Source organism: Dama dama, chromosome 14 (genome assembly GCF_033118175.1).
Source record: "Dama dama isolate Ldn47 chromosome 14, ASM3311817v1, whole genome shotgun sequence".
Taxonomy (NCBI): domain Eukaryota; kingdom Metazoa; phylum Chordata; class Mammalia; order Artiodactyla; family Cervidae; genus Dama; species Dama dama.
Window position 1 is genome coordinate 26,481,592 of NC_083694.1, and position 10,854 is coordinate 26,492,445.

Consider the following 10,854-nt stretch of genomic DNA (forward strand, 5'->3'; position numbering starts at 1 on the left):
TGTGTGTTAGTAAGCAAAGAAGTTGCAAGGACAAGAATTTAGCATTTGGGTCTTCATTTTCCTTCCTCTTGGTTTTTATTGTCATCTAAATATTATTTGAAATATTTAAAAGTCCTGCTAGCTTTTTGGACCTAGATAAGTAACAAGAAGCCAAAAACCTTCTTAGTTCCATTCTTTGCAATAAAGTGATGTAGTAGTAATAAATGATAAAATGAATTAGATACTTGTGAAATTGAGTACTTTGTTTATGACACAATTTCTGGCTCCTCCATTTGGTTGATTTTATTCATAGGACGATTTGTTTCTTTAAGCGGTGTACCATGAGGACTATGCAGGACTTTTGTAGAAGTACCCACAGTGTAAACTAAAAATACTTGGAAAGATAGTAAAGAATAAACAAATCCACAGTAAGAGTAATAATCCTATAAGAATGTGGTCATAGTTATAGGGAAAATGAAAATAAAATGATTATTATTGAGCGTTGCTATGAACAAAGCATGTGTAGAATAGACAGGAGAGGGAGAACCTATGAGTTCTTTTCAGAAAATTCCAGTGGCCTAAAAATTTGTGCCTTCTCATGGTAACCTTCCATTGGTTTTTAACTGATTTTTTTGATAGGTCGGTGAGGGGATGAGTGGGAAGAGAGCTTGGCCGACAGTTGTATTGAATACCTTCCATGTGACAGACATTATATATATATATATACTTATCTGTATAATTTATTTATACAATTGAAGACAATCCCTTGAGGTAGTTGAATGAACAGTCTTAGATACATTAAATGATTTGCCTGGTGATCTCTAAGAGATTAGGCTAAAATTTGAACCCACATCTCTAAACACCGTGTTCATGCTGTTTCTATCAGTCCATACTGTTGAAACTAAAGGAAGAAAAGAAATTTTGTCAGAACTCTTTGGGATCTGTTTTACAGAATTGTCTTCTCTCTTGATCATATTTATCACCTTTTATCTTTGTCTGTTGCATCTGCTCTAAGTGAAAATGATGATATTGCTAGACCATGTAATAACCTCTTAGTCTGTCTGCCTGCTTTTAAAATTCCTTGTTCACTCACATATATACCACAGCTATCTCAGACACAAAAATTGAATTATCAGTTTCCTGTTTTAAAACTGGTTCTTAACTGGTTGCTGGTAAAAGTCCCACCTTCCAGGCACCAGTCTGACCCTCTCTCCAGTCTTGTTGGCTTTGTCTCCCACCATTTCCACCATCCTCAGCCCTCGCTAGCCTCAGAAAGCTACAGGATGCATCATATGTTCATTCAGACTGCTGCTTCAGCCTTTCTCCTAACTTCTTCCCTAAAAGTAAGAAAAAAAAAAAAAAAGCATTTCTGAAGCTATCTCCATAAATTCTTTTTACACTTTCGTTTTCTCTTTTAGCATTTTACCTGTATATGTCTTTCTAAGACTTAATTCATGTTGTCTTACGTTTTGACTATCTAAGTTGGTTGAATTCAAAGTTACTAAGAAAGCAAGAACCTTGATTTCTTTTCCTTCTGAGTGGCATCTGACATGGCAACTTAGGCGCTTTCTAATTTACCAATAAAAAGGGGGTTGGGGCTTCCCAGGTGGTGCTAGTGGTAAAGAACTCACCTGCCAATATGGCAGACTTATCGGGTTCCAGATCCCCTGGAGGAGGGCATGGCAGCCCACTCCAGTATCCTTGCCTGGAGAATCCCGTGAACATAGTAGCCTGGCAGACTACAGTCTGTGGGATCGCAAAGTTTTTTAACTCATTTCTCCTAATGAAGCCACTGAGTATTCTTTTAAGCAGGAGTTAAAACTTTACATCGTTGTCATGCTTAGTACATTTTTAAGTTGGTTTCCTTTTGTTTCCAGAGGACTGAATTTTTTTACTATGTAAAACTGAACTTACTAGCTCAATAAGTAGAATCTTATTAGGTAGTCTAAAGATACTTACACCTACTTAAGTGTTTGGTAAGTTCCCTTTCCTCCCTCACCAAGACAAATCTCAGGATGATATGACCTTTTTAAATTTGCAAACCCAGGGGAGTAGAAGGCATAATGAGAAAAGCTGTAGAAAAAGCTCTAATAGCCCTTTTTATTTAGTTTCCAGAATTATCTTGAGGGTCCTGTGCTACATTGGAGCCATTTTAAATATATGTTCCTGTTTTGGCTGGTAGAACTTAGCAATTTTTAAAATAGCTAGCTAAAGCTAAACTAGAGTGATTTATTATATTTTTGGTTAATAAGAGACTTGTCTCTGCTGTAGTACACTGTTTTGAATCCAACATTTAAAGAAATATAATGTTCATGGAGGTTGTAAACTCTATTGGGAACTGTCTTCTTTTTTTTTTTTGGGCGGGGGGGAGCTGTCTTCTTTTATTGGAATATACTAATATCTAAATCATTTTCTTGGCTTCCTGACTGTAGAACACCCATTAGCAAAAAGTGCTGTGTATTATGGCACTCAATGTAGGAGTTATTCTAGATGTGGAAAGTTGTGTCTCATGTCATGCCATCATGAGAAAGATACGATTTTGCTGAGTAATTAGTCTGAGTCCACCTCTTGAGAGCCATGGGAAAATGGAAATTATGAACTGCAACTGCAGTGCTCTTTCCTGGGAAATGGATTTGAACTTCACTACCCATTTCTGCTCCTTTCCCTCTCTTTTTTTTTTTCCCTATCAGTCCTCTGTGGCTAGATGTGTGGGTTTGTAGGGGAGAAGAAAACCTTCTCCTTTACTCTCTTAGGTTTCATAAGAGGGCCTCTGCAAATTAAACTGACAAAAGACAGGTTAATAAATAGAAAGAATTACACTTAGCATAGAAGTTCACAAAGAGGAGGAATTTGGGACCTATATACCATCTTAAGGGTGGGAAAGTATGGGAGAGAGGTTGGGCAGAGGAAAAGAGATTTGGGGCTTCTAGGAGGGAGTAAGTTCTGAGAAGGTGACTAGGGAATGTATGGGCAATATTAGAGTTATTTGGTAAGGTTTTTAGGGAACAAACCTTCTTCTCTTTTTCCCAGGGAGAAGAAACACCTTTACAATTGGAAACTTGCGTTACCTTTACAAAGCTTAATTTATATCCTGCTTTGATCAGAAAGGGCAGAGAACTAATTGCCTTCAGCTCAAAACTTTCCTTTAGCTGAAGTGGTATATTTTTGAGGTAGCATGCTGTGAATACCCTTCGGTACGTAGTCTTACTGGCAAGAAATGCCAAACCACCTTAAGAGTCTTACAGACGTTCTCTGAATAAGGGTGTGCCTTCGGAATTTTCAGTGCATCTTTTCAAAGTGGCTGAAAATAAAATACCTGACTTTCTTTTAAGTCTTAAAAGTATTGTAGCAGTAGGAATGAACAAAGTGCTGTTTTCCCTCATTTCAGTAATGATGAGTTTACAGTAAAGGTGCCTTTAGATATTTTGGCTATTAATTCTAAAAGGATCTATTTTAGCTCACTTGAAGACTAAATTATTTATAAGAAATGTCTTCTGACTTCACTGTTTCTAAATATGTATTTTTATTTCAGGCCCGTGTGGTTCTCAAATATAGGCATTCTGATGGGAGTTTGTGTATTAAAGTAACAGATGATTTAGTTGTAAGTATACATTTTTATTTGTTGCATACTTTCAGATTTGTTTGAGTTAATCATTTGTTTGAAATTATTTACATAGAATTTATGCAGGTCACCCATTAGAATGCTTATTTTGTGTTTCATTCCCAAGTCAAGAGCCTTGTTCTTGAAGCTACTTTTATAGGCACTTGGAAACATAATTCAACTCGCTTCGTTAATACAGTTTGTCAAGTATAGTTTAATAACAGCCAAACAAGAAGAACATAGAGACCAAACATAGATACAGGGGGTAAAGGTTTCCTTGTAGATGTGTGAGAAGTAAGTGGTATTTGAATACAAGTTATAGGTTCTGTAGTTATATTTCTCTCGTTTCCTGTCTGCTCATTCTTCTCGCTTCCTCACACCCCATTTATTTCTTACCCCTCTGCCATGTGGTTTCTACATGAAGTCTTTCCCTGAAACTGCTCTCAGCGAGGGCTCAGCAGCAGCCCCTTCATTTTCAAACCCAGTACTCTCAGCAGTTCATATCTTGCTTGACCTCCTGGCTGCTTTTAATATTTTTAATATTTATTTGGCTGCACCAGGTCTTCATTGAGACATGCAAGATCCTTAATTGCAGCATTCGGATTCTTAGTCGCAGCATGTGGGATCTAGTTCCCTGACCAGGGGTTGAACCTGGGCCCCCTGCATTGGGAGCGCAGAGTCTTAGCCACTGGACCACCGTGGAAGTCCCCACTCCTGGCTGCTTTTGATACAGAAAACCACTTCTTGTAGAAATTATTTTGGCATCTTTGGCTCCACTTTATCTTGTTTTTCTTTTTCTCTGTTTATTTCATTCTTTGCTAGTTATTTTGCTGACTTGCCCCCATCGATATTGGTTTCTCCAGGATTCTGTCCTTGACGTCTTCTTACCACTTCTGGATCAGTCCATTAAATCCAGTACTGCCTGTATGTGTCTGTTTCCAGTTTTGTACCGTTAGCTCATATTTTTCTTTTGGCTTCCTGACTAGGTCTAAGTTGAGCATCCTTCCTCCTCTACTTCATAAGGTTAGCCTGTCTAGAATGGAAGTCCTCATCCCTTATCAGACTGGTTCCTCCTGCCTCCTGTCTTTAATTACACTGTCATCTACCTGCTCAGAACCTGGGAATCATCTTTGGTCCCTTCCTTTCCTTTATTCTCAGATTTACTATTCCTTCATTTGAAAAACTTGTATTTTGATTCTCTGATAAGTTCCATATGCTTTGCTGGGCATTTGTGAATTACTGATTCAATCTCTCATCTCATTTCCTGTCATGAACCCTTCATCCTCATTGCTAACCTCTTAAGGCCTCGTTGTCACTTGCCTGGGCTGGTAGCTCTGTGTCCCTGCTTCCAGTTCATCCTTCAGTTGTCCCATACTACTGTCCCGCCAGAGTGATTTCTAAAAATGCAAATTGGATTCTTACTACCCTGCTTAACAATCTTTAGTGGCTTCTCATCACTCATAATGTAAACTCCACCCTCACATCCCCTCTAATCTCTGTCTTTTTTTGTGTTACTTAAGGGCTCCTTTAATATGCCATGCAGTCTTAGGCCTCTGAGCTTTTGAACAAGTCTGTCTCCATCTTTGCGGTACTGAATCCCACCCCTGCCCCAGTGTGACAAGCCAACTGCTTATATTTCAAAACCCATCTCAGAAGGACTGCTTCATTTCTTGTTTTTATTTCTGCCTCTTTTTGTGCTGTTTCACATTTTTTTTTTTTAATCACATTTGACTTTTAATAGGTTGTGGGCTTCAAAATAATAAGAATAGATGAGTTATAGTCATACCTGTATTTGTAGTGACTAGTCCTGACCCAAAGGGCACTTAGCAAACATTTCTTTTAATGGATTAACTCTTTAAAAAGTCTCATAGTGACTTTAAAAATGACTTTTGGTCATATCTTTTACTGTGTTTGTATTCAGGATTCCATTATGAGGTTGCATGAAGTCAGATCTTTTTAAATTAATGTCATATCTTTGCAGAACCTATTAAGTTTGGTGAAATGTGAAAAAGGAGTAAATTGAGCTGTTGTGTGCTAAACCTAGGTTGAGGAGATTTGAATCCTAGCTTAGTAATCTAACAGCATTTTAGTCTTGGGGAAGATCAGGCCAAAAGTTTGGCTTTGGGGGCCTTAATTTTCTCATCTGTGAAGTGCCATAGTAATAGTCTGCTTACAGCTCAGTTGGTAAAGAATCTGCCTGCAATGCAGGAGACCTGGGTTCGATTCCTGGGTTGGGAAGATCCCCTGGAGAAGGAAATGGCAACCCACTCCAGTGTTCTTGCCTGGAGAATCCCATGGACAGAGGAGCCTGGTAGGTCCATGGGGTCGCAAAGAGTCAGACATGACTTAGCAACTAAACCACCACCACCACCTACCTAATTGGGTTGTTGTGCAAAATGAAATATGTGGAAGTACTTAGCACTAGTGCCTGCCACTTAGTAGGTTCAATAAATGTATACTTGAATCCTGAGCATTCACATTGAGAAAAATGTTACTTGTGATTGTCACAGAGTGGATAGATATATCTACTGAAGAGAAATTGGTATGTTCTGCTTTAGAAATAGAGGAAAATGCAGAATTGAATTCAATACAAAAGACTTTACCTCCAAATGATGACTTTTGGCCTCTGGTAATGATTAAATATAGTTAAAGATCCATGGTAAGCAATACTGGAAAGAACTTTAACATTAATGATTTCCATGATAAGATCTAAGTATGAAGGATACTTTTTGTTCCCTTTCTTAAAACTACTGAGAATTAGTCCTTATCTAGAAGGGACCAAAGATACAATCAAATCCATCATACTAAACAACAAATGTGTGAACCAACTCCAATGAAAAAATCTATTTTCTAATGATTTTTAAAGAAAAGTTTGTATACTTCCCTCAGTAATTCATTTTAATAGCTCAGAAAACTCTTCTTAGACTTTATTATTATTGTCTTACAGCTTTGACTTTTTTATAGTCCCATTTATGCATCTTTTGTTTCTAATTCCATGACTGATTTATAATTGTTTTCTATGAAGCTCTTTCTGTGTCAAACTGTAGAGAGAAGGTATATGTTCTCCTATAGTACATGCGCTAAAATTGAAACTCTGGAGATGATTATGGCTGCTAGATTGTTAGATTTGTACAATGTGTGAATTTTTCTAAGTAAGTGGTTTAAGGGCTGTATGAATTCAAATCAGTTGCGCATTGTCAACCGCAAATTGGCACTTGCCATCTACCTCTACAAGGATTAAGTCCTGTACTGCTGCAGCTGCTGACCTCCAATACCCCTTGAATGAGCCCAGGATGGAGAGCAGAAATGAGGCACACTCTGCTCCCGGAAACCTGGCAGGACAGGTCTTCAGATAATTATATATTCTCAGGAGCTGATTTTCTGAGCCAAATTCTTATATCTCCTCGTATCTAGAAAAGCACTAAAGTCTTTCATGGTGATGACTGTTTCTCATGACGAGCAGAAGCGTCACGAGACCAGCAGAAACTTTCTAAGAAATAAACATGCTTGATTGCATGTCCTCCCCCTTCACCAGAATTACATGTATACTGTCCTTCTTTATGTCTTTGGAGCAGTCTCTCAGAGCAGTTTGAGGTGCTGTCTCCTGGGCTGCAGTCCTCGTATTGCCCCAGATAAAACTTTTAACTCACAACTCTGATGTTGTGTGGTTTTTTAAGTTGACAGCACGATCAGGTTGAACTCCAAATCACTTGAAGTTGATGAATATTACTGCAGGATCACAAAGTTCCCATTGCTTAAAACTCATATGAATCCATAAGATGGGCTGAAGAAAAATGGATTTGTGTCACAAAACGAGACTGCCATCTTAAGTTTGATAATTTTGAAGATTCTAGATGAAGAACTGAATGTAAAGCAAGGAAGAGTTTGGATTGGTTTAAAAGTTATAAATAATACCAGAAATCAAGGTTGAACAAATTTATCTAGCTTGATGTAGGTACCAACCAGCAGTAAGCAGGAATTCCTGATTTTTAAAAGATGATGATCATCTTTTAAAAATGATCATTAGATGATCATTAACCATACACTTCCCATTTCATAAACAGAGAAAGAGATCCTAAAATGTATATGCTTTTCCCACTATAACTATAGAATCACTTATAACCAGATCCCAGGGAGAAAATACCTGATTCCAACCTTTAGTTTTTGTCATCAGACCATGACAGAATATGATTACATTAGTCTACTGGTCATTTTTGAGATGCCTCAAATAGGGTTCATTTTGGTTTTTGTCCATAGTAGTGGCATTTTAAATATTATAAAATACTAAACTTAAGGAATGTAATTGTGGGAACCTGGAAACTTGAATTATCTCCGGAGGAAGTAAAGCAAAACAGTGGTAGGGAAAGACTCAGATTTTTACCCAAGAATATGTTTGCTACATCGTTAGTAATCTAGTTTTACATAGTTAATGTGTGCTTTTAAAATTCCTGACAGTGTTTGGTGTATAGAACAGACCAAGCTCAAGATGTAAAGAAGATTGAGAAATTCCACAGTCAACTAATGCGACTTATGGTGGCCAAGGAATCCCGCAGTGTTGCCATGGAAACGGACTGAATGGTTTGAAATGAAGACTGTTATGTTCTTAGGAAGTAAATATCTTTTGAATTTGAAAGAGTATTGGGAGAGAAGATACTTTATGTAACTAAGTGGGCTATTCAGAAGCCAAGAGATCATTTTTTTGTACTTTGTTTTTTATGTTTACTTTAGAGAGCCAGGAATGTAAATGCTTTCAGTTAGGAAGCCTTTATTTATTTTTTGGAGATTGAACAAAAAATGCATCTATCTTGGAAACTTTTTGTAGATTATTTGGTGTTAAGCAAAATAAATAATTACTTGCTGTTAAGTTTGTATCAGTAACTTGAAAATGAGATTAAGAAAAGTCAGTTCTTCCTTAAATTTAGTTAATCTGTGTTTAAAAGAAAATTGAATATAATTGTTTTGCTAGATTGATGCATAAATTTTGTGCTGTTGATGACCAGCAAATATAAAATAAGGTAACTGGAATTAACTGTGCACAGCAATATAGCTGATTATATATAGTAGTATAGTCTCAATTATATCTAAAAATAATTATGAAAACAGGTATGCTTTACCTTAAACTTTACAAATTTAAGCTATATTTTTAAATATAAGGGGTCATTTTATCATTAACTTGTTGAGCAAAGACTTACTTTCAATCTAATTTTCAGTGCTCTGAAACATCTGCAGTTACTTTAAATACATGAACAGAATGATCACTAATGGATTGAAATCACCATATTACAGAATACTTGCCACATATTTGCCATCTATCTTTTCTCAGAAGGGCTAAAGATTATTTGAACTGTTAAATTTTTGCATACCTCTATGATACCCCAGCCCGTTTCTCTCTTTACTTAACCAAGGTATTAAGCATGACTGTCACAACTGTTTCCTTTAAACCAGAAATATGATATTATTTGACATTTATCTTATATTTGCAATTAATTTTACCAACCTAAATATAATGTTATTTGTTGATTCCCACATTAAAATATTTTTTATTTGGAATTTGTTGTGCTGACCAGCATTTCAACACGCAAGGTTCCATTAACTGTATGAATTTTGGCATGTTTCAGAGAGGTCAGTAAATAAAATATTACATAAATGTGTATTATGTCTCTTTAAGTTTATAACTTCTTAAGAATAATTGATTTCTTGACTGGGATATTCTACGTTAGTTTAGACTAAAGTGAGCCTATTATGCTGTATGTATGTTTTATTTGTTTCTTCATACTTTTATTACTCAGCTTTCTCTGTTATAGCATTTGTTTTTTTTTTCCCCCCACTGTTTCTCACAGTTGTATTACAAAAGAACCATGCTAGCTTTTTTCAGTCTCCTATTGATAGACATTTGGTTGTTTCCAGGCTTTTGCTGTTAGGATGCTGCACTGAATATACACATGAGTAGTATATGTGGACATTCGATTTCTAGAAATAAAATTGGTGAGTCAAAGGGCATATGTATTTCTAATTTTAATAGATACTGTCAAATTGCTTTATGCGGAGATTGTCCCATTTTGCATGCCCAACAGAGTGCAGGAGAATGCTGTTTCTTCACAACATTGCAGCACAAAAATACAAATTCCAGATTTTTGGCATTCTGATGCGTGAAACACTGTTGTTGTTCAGTCTCTAAGTTGTGTCCAGCTTTTGCCACCCCGTGGACTGTAGCCCACCAAGCTCCTCTGTCCATGGTATCTCCCAGGCAAGAATGCTAGAGTGAGTTGCCATTTCTGTCTTTAGGGCATTTTGTTTTCTTGAGTAAGAAAAGTAATGTCAGGGACTTCTCTGGTGGTCCAGTGATCAACAGTCCATCTTGTACTGCAAGGAATGTGGATATGATCCCTGGCCAGGGACTAGGATCCCACATGCTGCAGGGCAGCTAAGCCTGTGAGCCACCGCTGGAGAGTCTGCACTGAGATGAAAGATCCTGCATGGCTCGAAGAAAATCAAAGCTGTGTGCCACAACCAAGGCCCAGCACAGCCAAATACTTAGAAAAGAAAAGCAACATCAGATAATGTAGGGGTTTTTTGGGTTTTGACTGTTCCCGCCCCCCCCCCCCCCCCCCCAATAATAGGATAACTGGAGGGTTTTTGGGCCTTGGTCTTTCTCATTTAAATCTTCTACTTTTTAACACTACTCTATGAAGATAAGGTGGAAAGGCAGGGACAGAGGTTTGAGTTCTTTGAATCCTTGTAACTTGTAGCAGTGATTAAGAGCAGATGTTCCAAGGCAGACTGTGTTGCAATCTTGGCTCCACTACTTCTACTTCCTAGTTCAGTGGTTTTTGAGAGGGTGTTTCCCCAAGCCTCTGTTTTCTTCTCTGGAAATTGGGCTGAAAGTATTCATAGGGCTTTGAGGATTAAGTGGCATAATCTACTTTAAATTCTTGGCACATTGCCTGGAACGTAGTAAAAGCTCAACAAATGATAGCTATTATTATTGTTATTGTTATGGTTGTTATTTTTCAGTGGAATCGGTGTAAGTAGCCAGCTCTTAAGTTTTCTCATTTTAATTGAATAGTTGTTTATAAGTTAACATCTGCCTTTTCTACTAAGCTATGTCTACTATCAAATGCTGTTTTTGGCAGATGGGAAGTGAAACAAGATTGTCTCCATGGAGAGTGTTTTTATGTGGTGGGAGAAACTGAAATCTTAAATCTAAGACATGTTCATTTGTACCTACACAAAATTATTAAGAGAACTAATTGGTGGTGAAGATATTAAATCTC

At 37.1% G+C, this 10,854-nt stretch overlaps 1 protein-coding gene across 1 annotated transcript in view; it reads left to right on the top strand.

Annotated features, from left to right (window-relative positions):
* The window catches only part of SRP9 (signal recognition particle 9), a 10,592-nt gene extending 1,361 nt beyond the window's left edge, over positions 1 to 9,231 (top strand). Inside the window, exons 2-3 of the mRNA XM_061160150.1 lie at positions 3,512 to 3,580; positions 8,036 to 9,231. Coding sequence (XP_061016133.1) covers positions 3,512 to 3,580; positions 8,036 to 8,155 — 189 coding nt within the window. The 3' untranslated portion in view covers positions 8,156 to 9,231. The remainder of the gene's footprint in view (positions 1 to 3,511; positions 3,581 to 8,035) is intronic.
* The last annotated feature ends 1,623 nt before the right edge of the window (positions 9,232 to 10,854 follow it).